General features: G+C 37.6%; 3 protein-coding genes, 1 non-coding gene and 1 pseudogene across 8 annotated transcripts in view; 2 read left to right on the top strand and 3 right to left on the bottom strand.

Annotated features, from left to right (window-relative positions):
• Positions 1-297: 297 nt before the first annotated feature.
• Positions 298-5,509, top strand: polh-1 (DNA polymerase eta). The gene is made up of 9 exons (NM_065079.4): positions 298-437; positions 489-635; positions 684-843; positions 1,134-1,338; positions 1,422-1,597; positions 2,512-2,923; positions 4,068-4,264; positions 4,322-4,498; positions 5,295-5,509. Exons 1-9 carry the CDS (start codon positions 310-312, stop codon positions 5,445-5,447), a joined length of 1,755 nt encoding a protein of 584 aa, NP_497480.2. The 5' UTR covers positions 298-309; the 3' UTR covers positions 5,448-5,509.
• Positions 5,510-6,929: 1,420 nt separating this feature from the next.
• Positions 6,930-11,021, top strand: F53A3.1 (MARVEL domain-containing protein). Its single transcript, NM_065078.8, has 5 exons — positions 6,930-7,102; positions 8,814-8,863; positions 8,912-9,029; positions 9,738-9,908; positions 10,913-11,021. Exons 1-5 carry the CDS (start codon positions 7,043-7,045, stop codon positions 10,982-10,984), a joined length of 471 nt encoding a protein of 156 aa, NP_497479.1. The 5' UTR covers positions 6,930-7,042; the 3' UTR covers positions 10,985-11,021.
• The window catches only part of pqn-41 (Polyglutamine-repeat protein pqn-41), a gene marked incomplete at both ends in the record, with an annotated part of 33,612 nt that continues 20,241 nt past the window's right edge, over positions 10,998-24,368 (bottom strand). Inside the window, 9 exons of one of the 4 annotated variants that reach the window (NM_001129227.4) lie at positions 10,998-11,548; positions 12,467-12,886; positions 14,027-14,200; positions 16,044-16,383; positions 17,265-17,369; positions 18,193-18,605; positions 19,280-19,829; positions 21,094-21,461; positions 22,618-22,890. In NM_001129227.4, coding sequence (NP_001122699.2) covers positions 11,237-11,548; positions 12,467-12,886; positions 14,027-14,200; positions 16,044-16,383; positions 17,265-17,369; positions 18,193-18,605; positions 19,280-19,829; positions 21,094-21,461; positions 22,618-22,890 — 2,955 coding nt within the window. Of the gene's footprint in view, positions 11,549-12,466; positions 12,887-14,026; positions 14,201-16,043; positions 16,384-17,264; positions 17,370-18,192; positions 18,606-19,228; positions 19,830-21,093; positions 21,462-22,617; positions 22,891-24,368 lie in introns of those variants that run through there. The other 3 variants (NM_001373851.2, NM_065077.6, NM_001267920.3) reach the window with 3 other exon arrangements.
• F53A3.5 lies at positions 14,372-16,120 on the bottom strand (annotated as a pseudogene). Its single transcript has one exon. A coding segment is annotated over exon 1 (1,749 nt).
• F53A3.8 lies at positions 20,835-20,883 on the bottom strand. Its single transcript, NR_052116.1, has one exon. It is a non-coding gene; the product is annotated as an Unclassified non-coding RNA F53A3.8 (non-coding RNA).

Raw genomic sequence — 24,368 nt, 5'->3', positions numbered from 1 at the left:
AACTACTGGAAAATGCTTAAAACCACAAAAAATGGAGAAAATCACCTAAAAATCACGGAAATTCGAGAAAAGTATGTGAAAAACTTCGTTGGCCTACGCCTTTCCACCGCCTATGCATTAACGTTGAATACTCAGCCAAGCAGCCAAATCGTCTTAGTGGAGCGCGATTGCAGTGCACTTTAGGCGGGGTTTCAAACATTGATTTTGGTTTTTTTTTGTTTTAAAAATTCGTTTTTTCGCAATTTCCGGCTTTTTTTCTTTTTTTTTTCAACTTTTCATAGTTTTTGAATATTTTCAGACACATAAAACATGAAAAGAGTGATCAGCCTCATCGATATGGACTGTTTCTACGCACAAGTCGAACAACGGGACAATCCATCGCTTTGGGGACAGCCGGTGATCGTCGTGCAGCACTCCAGGCAGGGTATCGAGGGTGGGTAAGCTGAATTTTAATCTGAAATTCTCCAAAAAAAGCCCGAAATTTCCAGAATTTTGGCTGTAAGCTATGAAGCCCGCCCGTTCGGAGTGAAACGAGGGATGACGGTGGCCGAAGCGAAGTTAAAATGCCCTCAAATATCAATATGTCACGTTCCGATTGGAGAATATGTAGATAAAGCTGATATTCAGAAATATCGGTTGGAATTCTTATATTGAAAAAGTCCCAAAAATTGCTATTTTTTCAGCGACGCTAGCGCAGAAGTCTTCCGGGTGCTGAACAATTACGACTCGCAAATTATAATCGAAAAAGCGTCTGTCGATGAGGCTTTTCTTGATTTATCCGCGTATACTAATCAAAAATTGCAAGAATTGAGAGAAAACGAGGGATTGGAGGAGTTTTTGCAGGTAAATCTAGCTTGAAAAGTTGAAAAATGAGAAAAATCCCCCCTATTTCAGCATCTTTTTGCAGAATTAGCAGTTTTTTCAAGAAAAAAAACGCGAAAAACCTGATTTTCCGCTAAATTCAATTAATAAAATTCAAGAATTTCAAATTACCTCTAAAAAACGTGCCAACCGCGACGCGACCGCTCGCGCCGGGCGGCACTAGGTCCACAGGTTTTTTGCCGTTTGTTAATGAATTTTCAAGCAAAATCCATGATTTTTTCGCTAAAAATTGCCTAATTTTCGCATTTCAGGCTGCTATTACCTACCTCCCAACCACACACCTCGCTACCGGAGAAGATGTGAAAGAAAATGAGCACCTACGAGAAGATGTGCTGCTGGAATATATTGAAAATGCGAGAAATTGCACGGAAAACCTGCTTTTACTGATTGCCGCGGTCACTGTAGAGCAAATTCGGCAACAAATTCACGAGGAAACCCAGTTTTTTTGCTCGGCGGGTATGGATTTTGCCGGAAAATCCAGAAAAATTCATTTTTTGGGGGGAAAAATTCGCCCAAAAATCGCAATTTTCCATTTTCAGGCGTCGGAAACAACAAAATGATGGCGAAATTGGTGTGCGCCCGGCATAAACCACGCCAACAAACGTTAATTCCGTGGTTCTATGTTCGAGAAATTCTCCGGCTTACGCCAATCGGAGATGTTCGAGGATTTGGCGGAAAAATGGGAAATCGCATTCAAGAAATGCTTAATATCACTGTACGGAAGCGAAAATATTCAAAATTCCAAGTTATTTTCAGAATTTTCATCGAAAAATTATCTGAAATGTCTGAAATCTGCAATTTTAGGCGTTTTTATACAATTTTTAAATATTTTTCATTGAACCTAGAAATTTGGAAATACTCAAAAAAAAATCAATTTTTTCTGGCAAAAAAAAAAGAAATTTTGAGATTTTCTCAGCTGAAAATGTGTGAAAAATTCGATTTTTGACGGTAAAAAGTCAACATGGTCGTGAAAAAATGCAGGAAAATTGAGAAAATCAAAAATTTCTGCTAGAAAAACCAAAAAAAGCTTTCTTTTTTGAGAAAAATGAATAAAAATGATTCCTAGCGATTTTACTGTATCTACTAAAAATCAATATTTCCCCTGTGACTTGTGCGTTTCTCAGATTTTGGCATAAAAACTGCATTTATTCACATTTTCAGCCTTAAATTGGCTTAAAATGTGAATAAATACCGTATTTCTGCCAACAATTTGACAACAGAGCACATTTGTCACTCGGAGATGCGGAAGCTATGCCCAAATTTTCAATTTTTCCCGAAAAACTTGTGATTTTCACAGATTTTCAGTCGAAAATTCGAGTTCCCCGTCACTTTTTACCCCCGTAACCCGGTTTTCAGCAAATTTAGACTAACTGTCGTAAAATTCGGTGCCAAATACGCAAGACTCGGTGTTTGCGTACTTTTGGGGCTACCGTACCCCTCGAAATTCAAATGTTGAACTAGCAAGCTGGAAAAACTTGATTTTAGGGTAAAATGAGGTGGGGATTTCAAAAATCGAACTGAAAATTCGATATTTTCAGTGAAAACTCAAATTTTTACAAATTCTGCGGGTTACGGTAGCTCTGAAAGTACGCAAACACTGAAAAAATCTAGAAAATTTTTTTTTTCCAGTTAATGGGTGAACTGCTCGAAGTGGACATTTCACAGCTCATTGAAACATTTCCGAATCAACACGAATACCTGAGGTCCGTGGCCGAGGGACACTGCGATGAACCAGTTCGGCCACGCAAGGAATCCTCTTCCATCGCTGTCTCCAAGAACTTCCCCGGAAAATTATCGATTCGATCGGTGTTGGAGCTGAAAAAATGGCTCGACGGGCTCACGAAAGAGCTCGCAAAGCGTTTGGCAACGGATCAAGCGGAAAATAAGCGAACTGCCGAGAATCTGGTGTACTCACTGCTCACAGAGGACGGGAAACCACAAAAAACGCTGAAAATCACCAGTTATCACCCGGATACACTTTTTGAGCAGATTTGGGCAGCTATGAAGGGATTAAATAAGACAAATGCCACTAAAAATGAGGGTAATAATAAAAAAAAATTAATTTTTATAGCTGGAAATTTGAAAAAAGTACGCAAAAATTAGAAAAAAAGCGGCAAAAACACTTTTTTAACAGTTTTTTCAGTAAAAAAAAATTTGTGGCCTAGTTTTTAGGATTTCTAGGCCACCTGTTGGAAAATGCCGGTTTTTAGATTTTTGGATTAAATATTTGAAATTTAAACGATTTCGACTGAAAAACAACGCATAAAACCGCAAATCTGATACAATAATTGAGTATTTGCCCTAAAAATACGATTTCCCGTGGCTTTTCACTGAAAGCTGACAAAAATTTGAATTTTCCCCAGGAAAATTCCAAAAATCACCAAAAGTCGATATTTCTGTGACAAATGTGCTCTATTATCAAATTGTTGGCAGAAACACTGTATTTATTCACATTTTCAACCCTAAATTGGCTGAAAATGTGAATAAATACCGTATTTCTGCCAACAATTTGACAATAGAGCACATTTGTCACTCGGAGATGCGTAAGCTATGCCCAAATTTTCATTTTTTCGGAAAACTTCAGATTTTTCACTAATTTTTTTCAATTTTCAGTCTGTTTTGAAGCTTTTCAGTGAAAAAATCGAATTTCCCGTTAGTTTCTAAGTCTAAAACTCGGAATTTGAGTTTTCCGGGGTACTGTAGCGCCAAAAGTACGCAAACACCAAATTTCTCACGGCAAAATGCAGAATTGTCTGAAAAATCGCGAAAATTGTCTATCAAGGGGTAATAATAGGCTGTGAATTCAAATTTTGCTCGAAAAATTTATAAAAACTTGAAGTTTAACAAGAAAATGCCAATTTTTTAGAAAAAATTTTGAAAACCCATTTTTTTTTCCAAATTTCTTAAATTTCCTCAATTTCTAAGTATCAAATTCGAATTCTCCACTGATTTTCAACCCTAAAAACTATTCTTCTGGGTTTCTAGCTCCAAATTTTAAATTCGCAGGGTACGGTAGCTCCAAAAGTACGCAAACACCGCGGAGCTTACGAAAAAATGCACAATTTTCAAAAAACTTGAGAAAAGCATCGCGATAGGGGTAATAAGTACTCCGGAATCCGAATTTCCTAATGAAAATTTATAAAATTGAGAGGTTTTCTAGATTTTTTCAAAATTTTCATTGTCAGACTCCGGTCCCTGGACACCGCCAATTCTCAACATTTCACTATCAGCGACACGTTTTCAACCCGGAATTCCTGCACAAAATCGATCGATTCACGAATGGCTTTACGAGAAAAAAACGCGAAAATCGCGTCGAAAAGCGGCGATTTACGATGAAAATGATGGTCGAGAAGATGTGATTTTTGTTGAACCGCCGGAAAAAGTACCGGAAAATGATCAAAAATCCGAGTTTTTAGTGAAAAAATCGAATTTTTTTCAGCTGAAAAAGCCGAATCCAACACCAAAATCCACTGGAACAGACGGAGATTTCATTGTTTTAGGCTCAGATTCGGATGATGACGTTGTACAGCCAAAAACTGATGATAATTGGATTTTTGTCGATGGAAAGAAATTTTCAAAAATGGCCTGGAGGCACCTACCGCCTGACATTAAAAAGGTGCCTGAAAACTCGGAAAAATCCGGAAAAAATCCGAATTTTAGACGGAAAAATGCGAAAATCGGGCCATTTTTATGTGAATTTTGAGCAAAAAAAATCGATTTTTTGAGATTTTACTGTTAAAAAATGTTTTAAACTCAAATTTCGCCAAAAATTTGTCAAAAAATGAATTTTACTCTGAAAACTTGGGATTTTTAATTAAAAAATAGAGTTTTCAATGAAAATATCGAATTTTCAGTTCGATTTTCGCAATCCCCACACAATTTTACCCCAAAATCAGGTTCTCCTGGCTTTCTAGCTCGAAATTCGAATTTCCCGGGGTACTGTAGTCCCAAAAGTACGCAAACACCGGAGGCCTTACGACAAAATGCACAGTTTTCTGAAATTTTGCGAAAATATGTAAAATAGGAGTAAAAATGGCTTCTGAGTTCGATTTTCGTGATGAAAATGCTTAAAAACCAACTTTTTGAGCAATAATTTTAGAAACTACAATTTTTACCATATTTTCGGAATTTTTCTCAATTTCTAACTATCAAATTCGAATTCTCCGCCATTTTTCACTTCTGAAACCCGTTTTCCTGGCTTTCTAGCTTGAAATTTGAATTTCCCGGGGTACTGTAGCGCCAAAAGTACGCAAACACCGAGCATCCGACGACAAATTGCACAGTTTTCTGAAATTTTGTGAAAATATGCAAATTAGGGGTAAAATGGTGCTCTGAATTCGAATATAGCAGTGAAAAACTAGTGAAAATGCCTGATTTTCGAGTTTTCCTATAAAAAACTTGTAATTTTTCAGCATTACCAACATCGAATAGCGTTGGAAGAAGCTCGAGCGCTGAAATCGAAGACTGGTGGCTCACGGAAAAGAGCCGGAGCTCACACGGACAATGCTCAAAAACCGAAGAAGCCGAAATCGCTGGAATCGTTTTTCAAAAAGAAGAAACCCTAACAATTACTTCTGTACAATTTTGACACGCATTTTTCTAGCTAAAAAATATGAATTTTTCACTGAAAATTTGTTTTTTTTTTCCCGTAGATTTCCACAAATTATTCTCAAAAATCTTGATTCTTATCAACGTTTTCACGCATTTTCAATGCAAAATTTGAACTCAGAGCCTATTATTACCCCCCGGAAAGTCAATTTGTGGGATTTTTCAGACATTTCTGCATTTTGTCGTGAGGTGCTCGGTGTTTGCGTACTTTTGGAGCTACCGTACCCCGGGAAATTCAAATTTCGAGCTAGAAACTCAGAAAAGTAGTTTTTAGGGCTAAACATCAGTGGAGAAATCGAATTTGATACTTAGAAATTGAGGAAAATTACAAAAATTGACATTTTAAAAACTTTTGCTTAAAAAGTCGCATTTTCTAGTTTAACTTCCAGTTTTTATGGATTTTTAATGCAAAATTTGAACTCAGAAGCTATATTTACCCCTATATAGACGATTTTCGCAATTTTTCAGATATTTCTGCATTTCGTCGAGAGGCACTCGGTGTTTGCGTACTTCTGGAGCTACCGTACCCCGCGAATTTAAATTTTTGAGCTAGAAGTTTAGAAAAGTAGTTTTTAGGGGTGAAAATTATCAAAGAATTCGAGTTTCTCAAAGTTTTTGCTTGAAAGGTCGAATTTTCTAGTTTAACTCCTAGTTTTTATGGATTTTTAATGCAAAATTTGAACTCAGAAGCCATTTCTGCCCCTATATGGACGGTTTTCGCTGTTTTTCAGATAATTCTGCATTTTGTCGTGAGAAATTCGGTCTTTGCGTACTTTTGGCGCTACCGTACCACTGGGCCCTCAAAATTTGAGCTAGATGTCCAGGGAAAAGAGTTACAGGGGTAAAAATAAGCGTAGATTCAGATTTTTGAAATGGAATTTTAGGAAAAATCAATGTTTCATTGATTTTTTGAAATTTTCTCGAAATTTAATTTAAAAAAATTTTTTTTTTCAAAATAAACCTTTCTTCGATTTTCTCAGATTTTTAGCTAATTCTAGAAAATATAAAAATATAAAAAATCAATTTTTACGGCATTTGGTGTTTGCGTACTCCCGAAGCTGCAGTAACCCAAAAAAATTCAATTTGTTTTAATTTTCAAGCTAGATGAGTGGGGAAAACAGCTTAAAGGAGTGAAATTAACAGAAAACAAAATTATAAGCGATAAAAAATTTAGAAAGTATTTTTTCAAAAAAAAATTCCAAAAAAAAAAAAATTTTTTTTTTAATTTTCCAAAATATTTTTTCAAATTTTTTTGTTCAAAAGTGTTCCCAGCACCAAATTTTGTGTAGTTTTCAATGATCCCTACTAAATCACCTCTACTCGCCGGCCTGCGTCTCTCCGAATTAGCCCACACTCTCGCACCACACACACACACACATCACAACGTGAAGAGCCCCCGCAGGAGTAGGACCACCACACACGGCTGTCATTTCCCCACGCCAACAATCAGAAAAGAAATCGAATAACAACACAACTTTTCGTCTCTATTTCTACTTATTTTCTGCTATTTTCACCATTTTCCCCGGTTTTTCACCGAAAAAATCCGAGTAAAATGACGAAGCCGGTGGGCTGGTGTGCCACGTGGCTTCCCATGATTAAGTTGGCTCAGGCAGTGAGTTTTGAGCTTGAAATGGTAGTATTTGCACATAAAACAAAACATTTTTGGATTAAAATTGAGAAAAAAATTTTGAAATTTTCGAAAAAAAAATTTTTTATTCGAAATTTTTTTTTTCAATTTTTTCCAAAAAATTTCTTTTCGAAAAATAGCATTTTCTTCTGAAATTTTTTAATTTCTTTCATATTTCTACTCATCTAGCCCCATATAGCCTTTTTCACCAATTTTAGCTGAAAATTCGGAAATCCACTGGCTACTGTAGCTCCAAAAGTACGCAAACCTGGCAGGGCTAAAATTTGGAATTAACCAGTGAAAAATGACGCGGAATTTGATTTTTATGTAAAAATGCATAAAATAAGCATACAAAACTTGAAAATTTTCGTTTTAGAAAAAAAAATTTGAAAAAAAAATTGATTTTTCGAGAAAATTCGAAAAAAATCGATATTTTTTTTCAAATTTTCAATATCAAATTCAAATTCTCTACTTATTTTACTCCTAGGACATATTTTTTCTGGCTTTTAGCTCAATCTTTAAAAATTCCGGCGTACTGTAGCTCCGAAAGTACGCAAACACGGAATTTCTCACGACAAATTGCGGAATTATTCGAAAACTTGCGAAAATATACTTAATACGGGTAAAAATAAGTCTTGAACACAATATTGATAACAAAAAATTGCGAAACGTGAAAAATTTTGATATTTTTCAGATTTTTTTTTTGTTGAAATCATAGTTTTACTCAATTTTCGTTGAATTTCCTAGTTTTTTAACGTAAAAATTCAAATTCTCCGCATTTTTCACTTCTAACACATGTTTTTCTACGTGTCTAGTCCAGTTTTTGACGATTCTGGGATACGGTAGCTCCAAAAGTACGAAAACACCGAATTTCTCACGACAAAATGCAGAATTATCTGAAAAACAGCGAAAACCGTCCATATAGGGGCAGAAATGGCTTCTGAGTTCAAATTTTGCATTAAAAAGCCATAAAAACTGGAAGTTAAACTAGAAAATGCGACTTTTTAAGCAAAAATTTTTAAAATGTCAATTTTTACCCAATTTTTGTAATTTTCCTCAATTTCTAAGTATCAAATTCGATTTCTCCACTGATGTTTAGCCCTAAAAACTACTTTTCTGAGTTTCTAGCTCGAAATTTGAATTTCCCGGGGTACGGTAGCTCCAAAAGTACGCAAACACCGAATTTCTCACGAGAAAATGCAGAAATTTCTGGAAAACTGCGAAAACCGTTTGGATTGGGATAAAAATGGCTTCTGAGTTCGAATTTTGCATTGAAAATCTATAAAAACTGAGAGGTAAACAAGAAAATTCGACTTTTAAAGCAAAATTTTTTTTTTCGAAAACAGCAATTTTCATCATATTTTTGGATTTTTTTCGGAAGTTAAAACTTGTAAATTTGAATTATCCGCTATATTTCAGTCATAAAATTTGTTTTCCACAGGCTCCAGTCCAATTTTCAAGTTTCCGGGGTACGGTAGCTCCGAAAGTACGCAAACACCGAATTTGTCACGACAAAATGCACAGTTTTCTAAAATTTTGTGAAAAATACTTGGATAGGGGTAAATGAGTGTGATAAATCCAAATTTTTACATGAAAATTCAGGAAAATCAAGTTTTAAAATGTTTTTTAGACAGAAAATAGGAAAAAACTAGTTTTTTCTGAATTTTACTGTCTAAAAAATGACTTTTTTTTCCAGATTTGCCATTTCATTGTGATTATGGTGTTTCTCGATGGCCGTCATCAATGGTAAGCCTAAAATTATCAATTTTCAACCCTAAATTATTGATTTTTCAGGTACATGTACAACGCCATCCTCACATTCTCGTTTTTGGCACTTTTCTACTCATTTTTCACGATTTTATTGCGATTTTTTGAGCTCACAGAGCTGCATTTTATGTCCTTCAATTTTGCGGTAAGAAATTTGAGATTAAAAAAAAAAAAAATTTTTTTGATTTTTCAAAAAAAATTTTTTTTTGATTTTTCAAAAAAAAAATATTGTTAATTAATTTCAATGATTTTCATTTTAAAAATCGGATTCAGGAGCTCTATTTTCACCCTTTTTCGCTCAAATTTTGAAAAACTGTGCATTTTGTCGTAAGCGCTGCGGTGTTTGCGTACTTTTGGCGCTACCGTACCCCTGGGCCCTCAAAATTTGAGCTAGATGTCCAGGGAAAAGAGTTACAGGGGTAAAAATTAGCGTAAATTTCGAATTTTGTGATGAAAAATTGAAAAAAGCGATAGTTTTTCAAAAAAATTTTTTGAAAAAATCGATTTTTTCACGGTAAAAATTGGTTTTTGTTAGCATTTTTATTACAAAATTTGAACTCAAAACGCATTTACACCCCTAATCAGTCAGTTTTTGCAAAATTTCAACAAACTGTGCATTTTGTCGTAAACGTTGCGGTGTTTGCGTACTTTCAGAGCTACCGTAACCCGCGATCGGAATTTTGCTGAATTTCGAGTGTAAAAAAGGCATCAGCCGTGCCAAAAACAAGAAAAATTCAAGTTTAGGTATAAGAATGTGGAAAATCAATATTTTTTCAAGAAAAAAAATTTGTAAAAAAAAAATTGTTTTTTCGAAATTTTTTTCCCAAAAAAAAAAATTATCAAATTTTTTCAGGCAATGTTGTGCAATTTTGTTCTTATGGTTCTAAGCTTGGCATTTTCTGGAATTCTAATCTGGGACATCTGTAATATGCGTGATGGACCCCATAAAATCAAGTACCATGACCGGCTGCCCCCGGTTACCATCGGACAAGACGCGTGGATAAGGAGATGTGTTTTAGCAGCGGTTAGATTTTTTTGGTGCTTAAAATCCTGAAAATCAATAACTTTTATTAATTTAATTTAACAAAAAAAAATTTTTTCGAAAAATTTTAAAAATCTAATTTTCTAGCAAAACCATTTGTTTTCGTCGATTTTTAAGATAAAATTTGGCTGTAAAACTGTTTTTTACCCCTAGGAGCTTGTTTTTATCAAGATTTTACAAAATTCTGCATTTTGTCGTAAGAGCCTCGGTGTTTGCGTACTTTCGAAGCTATCGTACCCCGCGAATTTCAAATTTTAAGCGAAAAACTTTTAGGGGTAAAAAATGTCGTAGATTTAAAATTTCGTACCTGAAAAATCGAGAAACTACTAGAAACTCAATATTGTTTCATTTCGCCTGCGATTTTGTTGAAAAATCTAATTTTCTAGCAAAACCATTATCGATTTTTCGATTTTTAACAAGAAATTCAAATTCCCTGTCATTTTTCACACAGGAGACCCTTTTTACAGGCTGCTTGCCTCAAAATTACAAAAACTGTGCATTTTGTCGTGAGATGAGGTGTTTGCGTACTTTTGGCGCTACAGTACCCCGGGAATTTCAAATTTTGAGCTAGAAACTCAGTAAAATAGTGTTCAGGGGTGAAAAAAGTCGTAGATTTTGAACTTTGCAATCAAAAGTTCGAAAAATTACTAGAAAATCGATATTTTTTGCATTTGACCTAAAAATTTGTTGAAAATTTCAATTTTCTAGCAAAACTAGTGGTTTTTATTAATTTTTAACAAGAAATTCGATTTCAGAGCCATTTTTAACCCCTATTTACATAGTTTTTGCTAGATTTTACGAAATTCTGCATTTTGTCGTAAGAACCTCAGTGTTTGCGTATTTTCGAAGCTACCGTACCCCTCGAAATTCAAATTTTTAGCTAGAATCTCAGAAAAAATAGTTTTAAGAGGTAAAAAATTACGCTGATTTCAAATTTTGTAACTAAAAACTCTAAAAACCACCCAGAAAATCAATATTTCTTTCAGTCCTCGCTCCTTCTTGCCGGTCTTCTCTACCTCATCACATATCTCAAGCTCCGCGGCGTTGCAACTTCTTAACAAAATATATGTATAAAATCGATAAATTCTTCATCATAATTAATCAGGAAATGTTTGTGATTGAAAAAAAAACAAGAAAAATGGGGCGTGTCGATGAGAAATTGGGGCAAAAAAAAAATCGATAAATCGATAAATCAAGAGGATCTTTGGGCGGAAAAATGAGATTTTCAGAGAGAAAAATGGTGAAAAACTAAGAGGTCAGCGAACCGGGAACACAAGAAAAAAATCAAAAAAAAAATCGATAAAATCGAATCATCGTCCATTCGGCATTTGCGGCGGCTTTTGCTGGGCCTGGGCCTGAGCCTGAGCCTGGGCCTGTTGAGCCTGCTGGACTTGGGCCAGGAGCAAATTTGGCTGTAGACCGAGCAGTTGCTGCTGGAATTGTTGAGCTTGAGCCTGGGCGGCTGCTGCGGCGGCCTGTTGCTGAGCACTGGCGCCGGCGGCGGCTTGTTGTTGAGCGGCGAGCAGTCGTTGTTGCTGGAGCAGTGCTTCGTATTGATTTTGAGTTGGACGGCCGGCTGCTGCAGCTGCGGCGGCTGCTTGGGCGGCTGCGAGTTGTTGGTTCTGCAAAAAAAGAAAATTTGTAAAAAAATTTTTTTTCAAAATTTTATAATTTCAAAAAAAAAACGAATTTCAAGATTTTTCATTATCAAATTCGAATTTCTCGTCATTTTTCACTCCGTACAGCTTTTTTCCCGACGCTCTAGCTCAAAATTTGAAATTCCCGGGGTACTGTAGCGCCAAAAGTACGCAAACACCTCATTTTCCGACAAAATGCACAGTTTGCGTATTTTTAGTGCTAGCGAGCTGGAAAATGGGGTTCCGGGGTGAAAAATGGCAAAGAATTCAAAAATTAACTTGAAAATTGGAAAGTTTCACCACCGGAAATTCTACTTTTCAGAGAAAAGTTGAATTTTGCGCAAATCTCAAAATTTTCAACTCGATTTTCGAATTCCACACCACTTTTTACACCCGGGACCCAATTTTTAGAACTCTAACGTCAAAAATACGAAAACTGTGCATTTTGTCGTAAGGCCCTCGGTGTTTGCGTATTTTTGAGGCTACAGTACCCCAACTATTTCGAAAATCGAGTTACAAGTCCAAAAAAAAGTGCGCCCGGTGTGAAAATTGACGGGGAGTTCAAAAATCGCATTGAAAATTGGTAAAAACTGAGAGAAAAGCTAGAAATTTCTAAAATTCCATTTAATAATTTAATCCAACGAGTTTCTCAAGTTTTTGACAAGAAATTCGAATTCCCCATCACTTTTCACCCCTGGGACGCAATTTTCACGGCTCCATCGTCAAAAATACCAAAACTGTGCAATTTGTCGTGGGATGCTCAGTGTTTGCGTATTTTTGAGGCTACAGTACCCCGGGAAATTCAAAATTCAAGCTAGCAAGCCGGGGAAAAGAGTTTCAGGGGTAAAAATTGGCGGCGAATCCGAATTTGACACTGAAAATTGCTCAAATCGACTCCCGTACATGTTGTTGCTGCTGTTGTTGCTGTTGAGCCGCCGCCACCACGGCCTGTTGCTGCTGCTGCTGCTGTTGAGCCTGTGACTGTTGCTGAGCCGCCTGAAGCAGACGAATAAGATCTTGGCCATTCGGTCCGCCTTGGCCTGCCATAAGCATTTGTTGAATCTGTTGTTGCTGCATTTGTTGTGCCTGTGCCTGTGCCTGCGCCTGTGCCTGAGCATGTGCCTGCTGTACCTGAGCCACTGCCTCCATTTGTCTTATCAGGTCTAGTTGTTGCTGTTGCTGTGGAGTGGCGGCTTGTGATGGTTGTGACGTTGGCGGGGCCTGTTGGGCTTGGGCTTGGGCTTGGGCTTGGGCCAGTTGTAGCTGATAGGGAAGGCTTGCGGCGGCACCGGCAGCTGCTCCGCGTTCCATTTGTTGTTGGAGCTGGAAAAAAAATGCAATTTAATTCTGAAATTTCGAAATTTTTAATAAGAAATTCGAATTTCCCGTCAATTTCTACCCAGGGAGCTATTTTTTAGAACTCTAACGTCAAAAATACGAAAACTGTGCATTTTGTCGTAAGCTCCTCGGTGTTTGCGTACTTTTGTGGCTACCGTACCCCCGGAAATTCAAATTTTGAGCTAGGAACCTAGAAAAAAGTATTCCGGGGTGAAAATTGGCGGGGAATTCGAAAATCACATTGAAAAATAGTGAAAACTGAGAGAAAAGTAGGAAATTTGCAAAATTCAACTTAATCCAACGGGTTTCATAAGTTTTTGATAAGAAATTCAAATTCCTCGTCAATTTCTAGACCAGGAACCAATTTTTTAGGCCGCTAACATGCAAAGTTGGAAAACTGTGCATTTTGTCGTAAGCTCCTCGGTGTTTGCGTACTTTTGGGGCTACCGTACCCCGGGAAATTCAAATTTTGAGCTAGAAGCCCAGAAAAAAAGTGCTCCGGGGGTGAAATTCGGCGAGGAATTCAAAAATCGTATTGAAAATAGTTAGAAAGTGAGAAAAAAGTTGGAAATTGCAAATATCATCCCACATCATCGGTTTTAACAAATTTTAAGTAAGAAATTCGAATTTCCCGTCAATTTCTACCTAGGGAGCTATTTTTTAGAACTCTAACGTCAAAAATACGAAAACTGTGCATTTTGTCGTAAGCTCCTCGGTGTTTGTGTACTTTTGAGGCTACCGTACCCCGGGAAATTCAAATTTTGAGCTAGAAGCCCAGAAAAAGTGCTTCGGGGGTGAAATTCGGCGGGGAATTCAAAAATCGTATTGAAAATAGTTAGAAAGTGAGAAAAAAGTTGGAAATTGCAAATTTCATCCCACACCATCGGTTTTAACAAATTTTAAGTGAGAAATTTAAATTCCCCGTCAGTTTTCAGGCCGCTAACATCAAAAATACAAAAACTGTGCAATTTGTCGTGGGATGTTCTGTGTTTGCGTACTTTTGGGGCTACCGTACCCCGGGAAATTCAAATTTAGAGCTAGAAGCCCAGAAAAAAGTGCTCCAGGGGTGAAATTTGACAGGGAATCCGAATTTTTCAGTGAAAAACCTCGATTTTGCCTACTAACCGCCGTAAGTATCATAATATTCTGTAATTGTGCATTATGTTGTTGTTGAGCAGCAGCGGCGGCGGCAACCTGCTGCTGCTGTTGCTGAGCAACTGAAACCGCCGGAGCCGCCTGTTGAGCCTGATGACCTCCACCGAGCAAATGAGCAATCAGCTGCTGTTGAACTTGTTGAGCCTGCAAAAATGTAGATTTTTTGGGTGAAAAATTGAAATTTTGAGCAGAAAAATTCACTTTTCAGGTTAAAAGTTCGAATTTTGGGGGAATAAAATTTTTAAATATAAATTTTTTCAATAAATTTTTCAGTGAAATTTCAAACAATTTGAGCCGTTTGTGAGCACAAATTACTCAAAATTTTATGGTTTTCGGGCCAAAATTCCCAGTTTTTGGGTTGAAATTTCCAATTTTTGGGATAAAATTTCCAGTTTTTGGGCTAAAAATTCTAGTTTTTGGGCTAAAATTTCCAGTTTTTGGGTCAAAATTTCCAATTTTTGGGCTAAAATTTCCAGTTTTTGGGCTAAAAATTCTAGTTTTTGGGTTAAAATTTCCAATTTTTGAGCTAAAATTTCTAGTTTTTAGGTCAAAATTTCCAATTTTTGGGTTAAAATTTCCAATTTTTGGGTTAAAATTTCCAATTTTTGGGCTAAAATTTCCACTTTTTGGGTTAAAATTTCCAATTTTTGGGTTAAAATTTCCAGTTTTTAGGCTAAAATTTCCAATTTTTGGGTCAAAATTTCCAGTTTTTAGGCTAAAATTTCCAATTTTTGGGTCAAAATTTCCAGTTTTTGGACTAAAATTTCAAGTTTTTGGGGTAAAATTTCCAGTTTTTGGGCTAAAAATTCTAGTTTTTGGGTTAAAATTTCCAGTTTTTGGGCTAAAAATTCTAGTTTTTGGGTTAAAATTTCCAATTTTTGGGTTAAAATTTCCAATTTTTGGGTTAAAATTTCCAATTTTTGAGCTAAAATTTCTAGTTTTTAGGTCAAAATTTCCAATTTTTGGGTCAAAATTTCCAATTTTTGGGCTAAAATTTCCAGTTTTTGGGTTAAAATTTCCAATTTTTGGGTTAAAATTTCCAGTTTTTGGGTTAAAATTTCCAATTTTTGAGCTAAAATTTCTAGTTTTTAGGTCAAAATTTCCAATTTTTGGGTTAAAATTTCCAGTTTTTGGGTTAAAATTTCCAATTTTTGAGCTAAAATTTCTAGTTTTTAGGTCAAAATTTCCAATTTTTGGGTTAAAATTTCCAATTTTTGGGTCAAAATTTCCAATTTTTGGGCTAAAATTTCCAGTTTTTGGGTTAAAATTTCCAGTTTTTGGGCTAAAAATTCTAGTTTTTGGGTTAAAATTTCCAGTTTTTGGGCTAAAAATTCTAGTTTTTGGGTTAAAATTTCCAATTTTTGGGTTAAAATTTCCAGTTTTTGGGCTAAAAATTCTAGTTTTTGGGTTAAAATTTCCAATTTTTGGGTTAAAATTTCCAGTTTTTAGGCTAAAATTTCCAATTTTTGGGTCAAAATTCCCAGTTTTTAGGTCAAAATTTCCAGTTTTTGGACTAAAATTTCTAGTTTTTGGGTCAAAATTTCCAATTTTTGGGGTAAAATTTCCAGTTTTTGGGCTAAAAATTCTAGTTTTTGGGTTAAAATTTCCAGTTTTTGGGCTAAAAATTCTAGTTTTTGGGTTAAAATTTCCAATTTTTGGGTTAAAATTTCCAGTTTTTGGGCTAAAAATTCTAGTTTTTGGGTTAAAATTTCCAATTTTTGGGTTAAAATTTCCAGTTTTTAGGCTAAAATTTCCAATTTTTGGGTCAAAATTCCCAGTTTTTAGGTCAAAATTTCCAGTTTTTGGACTAAAATTTCTAGTTTTTGGGTCAAAATTTCCAATTTTTGGGGTAAAATTTCCAGTTTTTGGGCTAAAATTTCCAGTTTTTAAGCTAAAATTCCCAGTTTTGGGCTGAAATTTCCAGTTTTTAGGTCAAAATTGCGAGTTTTTGGACCAAAGTTTCCACTTTTTCAGTCAAATTAAGCACCTGCAACTGCTGCTGTTGCTGCTGTTCTCTTTGCTGTTGTTGTTGTTGTTGTTGCAGTAAAAGATATTGTTGTGCATGTTGATTCACTAAATCAGTCACTTGAGCCGGCTGCAGTCCCATGCTCGTCGCAATTTGCTGAGCCGCCGACGTGGCCTGAGAAGCCTGAGCCGGTGGAGCCTGTTGTGACGTGGCAGCGGCGGCCGCTGCAATTGCGGCCGCCCGTTGCTGCTGAATTTGTTGAAATTGTTGCTGTTGTTGAGAAGCTTGAGATGTGACTGATACTGGCTGTTGTTGAGTGGCTGCAGACGGTGGACGGACTACTGGGGGTTTCGGTGTTGCACTGAAAAATTTCAAATTTTGAAAACTTTCAAATTTTTTATAGGAAAACTCAAAAACTAGGCATTTTCACGATTTTTCAGTGCGAAATTCGAATTCAGAGCACCATTTTACCCCTAATTTGCACATTTTTGCAAAATTTCAGAAAACTGTGCATTTTGTCGTGGGATGCTCCGTGTTTGCGTACTTTTGGGGCTACAGTACCCCCGGGAATTCAAATTTAAAGCTAGAAAGCCGGGAAAACTTGATTTTGGGGTGAAATTGTGTGGAGAGTTCGAAAATGACATTGAAAAATCGAGATTTCGCAACAAAAATCACACTAAAATCATTTTCGACTGAAAATCTGTGAAAATCACAAGTTTTCCGTAAAAATGAAAATTTGGGCATAGGTTCCGCATCTCCGAGTGACAAATGTGCTCTATTGTCAAATTGTTGGCAGAAATACGGTATTTATTCACATTTTCAGCCAATTTAAGGCTGAAAATGTGAATAAATACAGTTTTTATGCCAAAAATCTGAGAAACGCACAAGTCACAGGGGAAATATCGATTTTTAGGGGGAAAATTCGAATTTTCAGTAAAAAAAAAAGTGAATTTTGACACAAATTCAGCCAAAATTCACAACTTTTAACATTGTTAGCCCCAAAAGGCTGAAAATCCGAAAAATTCAAATTTTAAGCCATTTTTTTAGGGTCAAAGTGGGTGGGAATTGCGTTTTTAAGCCAATTTTCCGGGGGGTTTTTTTTGTTGCAAATTTCAGCGTTTTCTTAGGTAAAAAATGACTAAAAATCAAAAAAAAAAAATCAGTTTCTGAGCCATACACCCACAGTTTCTGAGCCATACACCCACACACTACACACACACACACAATATGCACAAAACTCACGCAACACGTCGCGTTGCTTCATTTATTGCAGCCGCCATGAGCTGCGGGTTTCCAGCATACGCTGCACCGCCCGATAACTGTGGTGGCGGAAATTGGGAGAATTGACTGCAAAATTAACGAGACATTGGTTTTTTTTTTTGAATGAAAAAAAAACCAAAAATTTTTTTTTGGGGATTTTCATAGGGGAGGAAAACTAAGAAATAAAAAAAATAATAAAAAAAAATAAAAAAAAAAGCGGAAATATTCAAACTTTCAAAAAAAAATTTTTTTTTTTTTGAAAATTTTTAATTTTTTCAAAACTTCTCAAAAGAAAATTTTCTCGTAATTTTCAAAATTTCCCATAAAAAATTCAAATTCTTCACCCAATTTCACCCCGAAAAACGTTTTTCCCGGCGCTCCAACTAACAAAATTTAAATTTCGAGGGGTACGGTAGCTCGAAAAGTACGCAAACACCGAGAGCCTCACGACAAAATGCACAGTTTGTGTATTTTTAACGTCAGAGCTCTGAAAAATAGGTTCCCCGGGGTGGAAAGTTGCGGGAAATTCGAAAATTGATACGAAATTTTCGGAATTTTGAGTCGGAAATTTGATTTTTTAAACTATTTTAGCCAACTCTCAAACTCAAACTATCCCAATCAAAATTTCAAGTCAATTTTCGATTTCCTCGTCATTTTCTACCGCAGGACCCCAATTTTCAGCTCTCTAGGGCTCAAAATAGAGAATCTGTGCATTTTGTCGTAAGGCGCTTCGTGGTTGCGTACTTTTGAGGCTACAGTACCCCGGGAATTTCAAATTTCGAGTTAGACCATCGGAAAAAACGATTTCCAGGCTAAAATTTTGTGGAGAATCCGATTTTTTCTGAAAAACTTGGAAAAATCGATAGAAAACCAGGAAAACCAGAAAAAAAACCAAAAAAAAAACCCTCACATCGATTGTTGATGTTGCGACGTTGTTGCAGGCGTAGTGGCGGGAGCAGCCTGCGGAGTGGCTCCTTGCCTCGGAGCTCCAACAATCGGAGCCGACGATGCCGGCGGAGGCGGAGCATGAGCACTAGTGACGTCACGCGGCGGAGCCGATGGAGCCGCCGATTTTTGATGATGCGGTGGTGATGATTTTTTGTGATGGGAAGATGATGATGGTGTTGAGGTGGACGATGATGCGGCCGATGATGATGTGGCACCGGCACCGGCACCGGCTCGCGGAGCCGGAGCCGAAGCAGGCGCAGCCGATGATGATGACGTGGATTGAATATCCGTCGGAAGCTTCTTCTCCTGTGATTGCTTGTAGTTCTGAATGTCGGTCGCAATTTTTACATGCATTCCACTCCAGCGACCGGGTCTCTGCGAGAAGAATTGGTCGTTTTTTTGGAAATTTTTAAAATTTTTCAGTTTTAAAAATTATTTTTTCGTGTTTTTTCAGAATTTTCAGTAACAAATTCGAATTCCCCGTTGTTTTCCACCCCAGGGACCCATTTTTCAGGCCGCTAGCATCAAAAATAGGGAATCTGTGCATTTTGTCGTAAGGCTCTGCGGTGTTTGCGTACTTTTGGGGCTACAGTACCCCGCGAAATTTAAATTATGAGCTGGGCGGATAGAAAAGGGTGATTTATGTGTAAAAATAGGCGAGGAATTCAAAAATTGCACTGAAAATTTGAAAATTTCAATAAAAATTGTAGTTTTTTGAAAATTTAGATTTTTCAGCTACAAATTTTGAGATACTTCAATTTTCAAGTCGATTTTCGGATTCCTCGTCATTTTCAAGCCTGGAAACCCATGTTTCAGGCCGCTAGCATCAAAAATAGGGAATCTGTGCATTTTGTCCGTGTAAAGCCCACGGTGTTTGCGTACTTTTGGGGCTACCGTACCTCGGGAAATTCAAAAATCAAGCTAGAATCCCAGAAAAACTCCTGCTAGGGGTAAAATTACGCGGGGAATTCGAATTTGATACTGAAAAATCGGGAAAATTACTGCTGGAAATTCCAGAAAACTTCAATTTTCGCTTTTAAAAAAACTACCTTAATCTGTTGCTGAGCACCTGGCACAGCGGCGAGCAATGCTGCTCCGGCAAGTTGTGGCCCAAGCGCCGCATTTGCCGGAAATTGAAGCCCATTCAGTGTTCCAGGAGCTCCCGGAGCCGCTGCTCCCAACTGATTGAGCTGCTGGGAAAGGGCCGAAAAGTACGGAATTCCAGCCGAGCCACTTCCAGCAGTAAGGAATGGTGGAAGGCCTTGAAGTAGGCGAATAGCTTCTGCTGTTGCCGCCTGATTTGATTGTTGAGCAGCCACCACTTGACCACCGCCGCCACCTTGAGCAGAAGCTGCTTGTGCTCCCGGAGCAACTGATGTATTAATGTACAGAGATTGGGTCGCCTGAGCAGCTGCTGCTGCTGCTGCTGCGGCGGCGGCCTGAGCAGCCTGTTGAGCTTGAAGTTGAGCCTGAGTTGCTGCTGAGATCCCGATTAGGCCGGCTCCTCCGCTGGTGGTTGCTGAGTGGGCTCCCGGAGCTCCCGAAGTTGACGCTGAGCTCGCTGGGAAGACGTGGCCCGCCAGAGATGGGTTCATTGCTCTGAAAAAATCAAAAATTTGTAATTTTCGTGAAATTTCACTTCGATTTTCAAATTCCCCGTCATTTTTCACACCGGGAGCTCAATTTTCAGACTGCTAGCTCAACATTTGGGAAAACTGTGCATTTTTGCGTAAGAGATCGCCGGTGTTTGCGTATTTTTGGAGCTACAGTACCCCAAAATTTTTTTAATTTGACCTAGAAGCCTAAAAACCAAGGATCCGGTGTGAAATTTGACGGGGAATTCAATTTTGAAACTATTTTCACGGGAAATTCAACTTGAAAGCTCGAAATTCGGGGTAGGATTAGTTTTCAAAAAGTTTCATGTAAAAAATCGAATATCCCATCGAATTCTGCCTTTAAAAGCTTTTTCCGCGACGCTCCAACTCAAAATTCAAATTTCCCGGGGTACGGTAGTGCCAAAAATACGCAAACACCGAGGAGCTTACGACAAAATGCAGATTTTCCGTATTTTTGATGTCAGTGCCACTAAAAAAAGGTTGCCGGAGTGAAAAATGACGAGGAACTCGAAAATTGACTCTAAAATTTGAAATTTCAGATGGAAATCCGACTTTTTTTTTCAGTCGTTAAAACTTTACGAATCTGAATTTCAAGTCATTTTTCAAATTCCCCGTCACTTTTCACCCCGGGAACACAATTTTCAGGTCTCTAGCCTCCAAATCAAGGTAACTGTGCATTTTGTCGTGAGCCCCCCTTGGTTTTTGGGTACTTTTGGGTCTACCGTACCCCGGAAAATTCAAATTTTGAGCTAGGAACCTAGAAAAAAATATTCCGGGGTGAAAATTGGCGGGGAATTCGAAAATCACATTGAAAAAAAGTAAAAACTAAGAGAAAAGTAGGAAATTTGCAAAATTCAACTTAATCCAACGGGTTTTATAAGTTTTTGATAAGAAATTCAAATTCCTCGTCAATTTCTAGGCCAGGGACCCATTTTTTAGGCCGCTAATATGCAAATTTGGAAAACTGTGCATTTTGTCGTGAGCCCCTCTTGGTGTTTGCGTACTTTTGGGGCTATCGTACCCCGGGAAATTCAAAAATCAAGCTAGAACCACAGAAAAACTTCTGCTAGGGGTAAAATTACGCGGGGAATTCAATTTTGGCATTAAAAATTGCATTGTCCCCGCATTTTTGGGTAGAAAATCCAATTGTTCTCAATTTAAGCTTTTTTGAGCTAAAAAACAGCTCCCGGGGGTAAAATTAAACGAGGAATTCAAATTTTTCGATTAAAATTGCTCAAAAAACGCACAAAAATCCCTCTCGAGCGCCCATCACAATAGAATGTGCATTATTTTGTTGTTGCTGTTGCTCATCGTGTCTTGGGACTTTTGGCAGCCCATTTGGCGGTGTTTCACTGGCCGGGCGTTTGGCGGCGGCGGCCGACGGTTGGGCGGTTGCCGCCGCAGCGGCAATTGCCACAACATCTGGTAGGTTTACTGTAGGTGTAGGTATTGTTGCCTGCGCCTGGGCCTGAGCAGCCTGGGCCGCAGCGGCAGCATTTTCCATCGCCGAACTACCGGGACTTTTCATGCCGTTTTGATCCGACGAAGAAGCCACTGCTGTGTTGAGAAGAGCTTTTCGCTTTGTATATTTCCGTTTTTGTTTGTCCTGTGGGGCCTGAAAAAAGTGATTTTTTCAAATTTTCATTATCATTTTCAAATTCTCCGTCATTTTTCACCCCGGGAGCTCAATTTTCAGACCGCTAGCTTTAAATTTGAGAAAACTGTGCCTTTTTGCGTAAGAGATCGCGGTGTTTGCGTATTTTTGGAGCTACAGTACCCCAAAATTTTCAAAAATCGAGCTAGAAGCCTGAGAAAATGGGTTTAGGTGTGAAATTTGATGGGGAATTCGATTTCGAAACTATTTTCACGGAAAAATTAACTTGAAAGCTTAAAAAATCCGGGTTTGAAATTAATTTTCAAAAATTTCATGTAAAAATTCAAATTTCCCATGAAATTTCACCTCTATACGCTATTTTCAACGTCTTTAACTCAAAATTTAAATTTTCCGGGTTACGGTAGCGCCAAAAATACGCAAACACCGAGTGGCTAACGACAAAATGCACAGTTTGCATATTTTTGGTGTTAGCGGTCTGGAAATAGGGGTCCGGGGGTGAAAAATGACGCAAAATACGAAAATCAAATTAAAATGTTCAAATTTTGACGGAAAATTCCGATTTTTTCGCTTTTTTAACTCCAAAAATTTGTGCAAAACGAATTTTCAAGTCGATTTTCGATATTCTCGTCATTTTTCACTCTAAGAGCCTGATTTTCAGACCGCTAACACCAAAAATACGAAAACGGTGCATTTTGTCGTGAGACCTGTGGTGTTTGCGTACTTCCGGAGCTACAGTACCCCGGAATTATGAAAATTCGAGCTAGAAGCCCGAGTAAACAGGATTCCGGGGTAAAATTTGGCGGGGAACTCGAATTTGAGCATTATTTTTTACAAAAATTATATTTTCAAGTTGAAAAATTCTAAAAACTCAAAAAATGTGAATTTCCATTTAAAAAAACTCGATTTGAATAGTTTTTGATGAAAAATTCGAATCCCCCGTCGTTTTCTACCCCGGGAAACGCAATTTTCAGAGCACCAGCTTCAAATTTGCGAAAGCTGTGCAATTTGTCGTGAGGCCCCCCCGGTGTTTGCGTATTTTCGAGGCTACCGTAACCCGAAAATTTCAAAAATTGAGCTAAAAGTCCAGAAAAAGTGCTCCAAGGGTGAAATTTGGCGGGGAATCTGAATTTCATAGTAAAAAATCGAAAAAACTCACTTTCGGGGTCACAAAATCGTGATTTCCCTGTTGTTGTTGTTGGAAATTCTGATGATTATGTTGCTGCTGGAGATGATGATAATTCTCAAATTCCGACTGTAATCTCTGCGTATGCTGCACAACTTCGTGCTCGACACCCAACTCGATGAGCCGTTCCTCGAGATGTGTAAGACGTGGAACAACTACTTGTGTCGTCACAAATGATGACGTGGCCGGCGACGATGACGTCAGATCAAAAAAGTTTTGCTGACGTTGACGGAGCTGATTTTCACGCTGAAAGAGAGAAAAATTGCGGAAAATTGCGAAAAAACAATCGACAATTTACTCGAAAATTTGACGAAAATCGAATTTTTCTCAGCTTAAACTTGAAAATTTTGACAAAAAAGTCTCAAATTCGGGTTCAGCGACCTTTTTTACCCCTATCTGGATGGTTTTCGCAGGGTTTTGAGAAATTCTGCATTTTGTCGTAAGCCGCTCGGTGTTTGCGTACTTTTGGGGCTACAGTACCCCGGGAAATTCAAAATTTGAGTTAGAATGCCAGGAAAAAGCCAGTTATGGGTGAAAAGTGATGAGAAATTCGATTTTAGTTATGATTTTTGTTCAAAATCGAGTTAAAACCTTCAAAAGCGACGTCAAATCAATTTTTCTTAAAATTTAGCTCAAATTTTCGAATTCCCCGGAAAATTTGAAATTTCAGATAAAACGTTGAAAAATAGCGTTTAGACGTGAAATTAGATGGGAAATTCGAATTTTTTCATGAAATGTTTTAAAAATTAATCTTAACCCCGGATTTCGAGCTTTCAAGTTAAATTTTCCTCGAAAATAGTTTTAAAATCGAATTCTCCATCAAATTTCACACCCGGCCGCCGGTTTTTTTAGGCTTCTAGCTCGACTTTTGACATTTTTGGGGTACTGTAGCTCCAAAAATACGCAAACACCGGGGATCTCTTACGCAAAAATGCACAATTTTCTTAAATTTGAAGCTAACAGTCAGAAAATTGAGCTCCCGGGGTGAAAAATGACGGGGAATTCGAAAATAGACGAGAAAAACGTGATTTCCTCGAATTTCACAGTGAAAAGGACTGATAATGCGGGTCAATCATCAAAAATCGGTACCTAAAAAACTCAATTTCCAGCGGAAACCCGTCCAAAGACTACACTATCTCGGGAGAAGGAGAAAAAAACGAAAAAAAAAAAAAAAAAAAACGAGAGAATCGACACAGCGCCAGGCAGCAGCAAAATGACGACGACGACGACAACCGGGTGAGAAAGGAAAAGGAAAAATGGGCGAAAGACGAGGAGAGGAGGCGACGAGAGATCAGGAGAGCTGGTTAGAGATGCAGACGGTTCGAGAGACGCAGAGAGCACGATGAGAGAGAGAGAGTGTGCTAGAGAAGAGGACGGTGATGTTGGTGGTAGCGGCGGCGGCGGCGGCGGAGAGAATGCGAACAAACTCGAATTTGATCTTAGAAATCGATTTTGTTGCAAAATTTGACTTCGAAAATTTTCAATTTTTGGCTAAATTTTGAAAATTTGAACAAAAAGTGGTTGGAAATCCGAATTTCACTGTCTGGAAAAATTGCTAGAAAAAAGCTCGAAAAACCGGACTATAAAACCTAATTTTTCTGCTAAAATCCTAAAATCCCACAGGCTCTCGGAGCACAAAGAATACACATGTCGTGCGTATTCTATTGCATAATTCACACACACACCTCTTCCGCTGGTGCTCTTTCTCAGAAGAGCAAGCGTGT

Source organism: Caenorhabditis elegans, chromosome III (assembly GCF_000002985.6).
Source record: "Caenorhabditis elegans chromosome III".
Taxonomy (NCBI): Eukaryota; Metazoa; Nematoda; class Chromadorea; order Rhabditida; family Rhabditidae; genus Caenorhabditis; species Caenorhabditis elegans.
The sequence above is the reverse complement of the archived record's forward strand: the minus strand, read 5'-3'. Positions and strand labels throughout refer to the sequence as shown.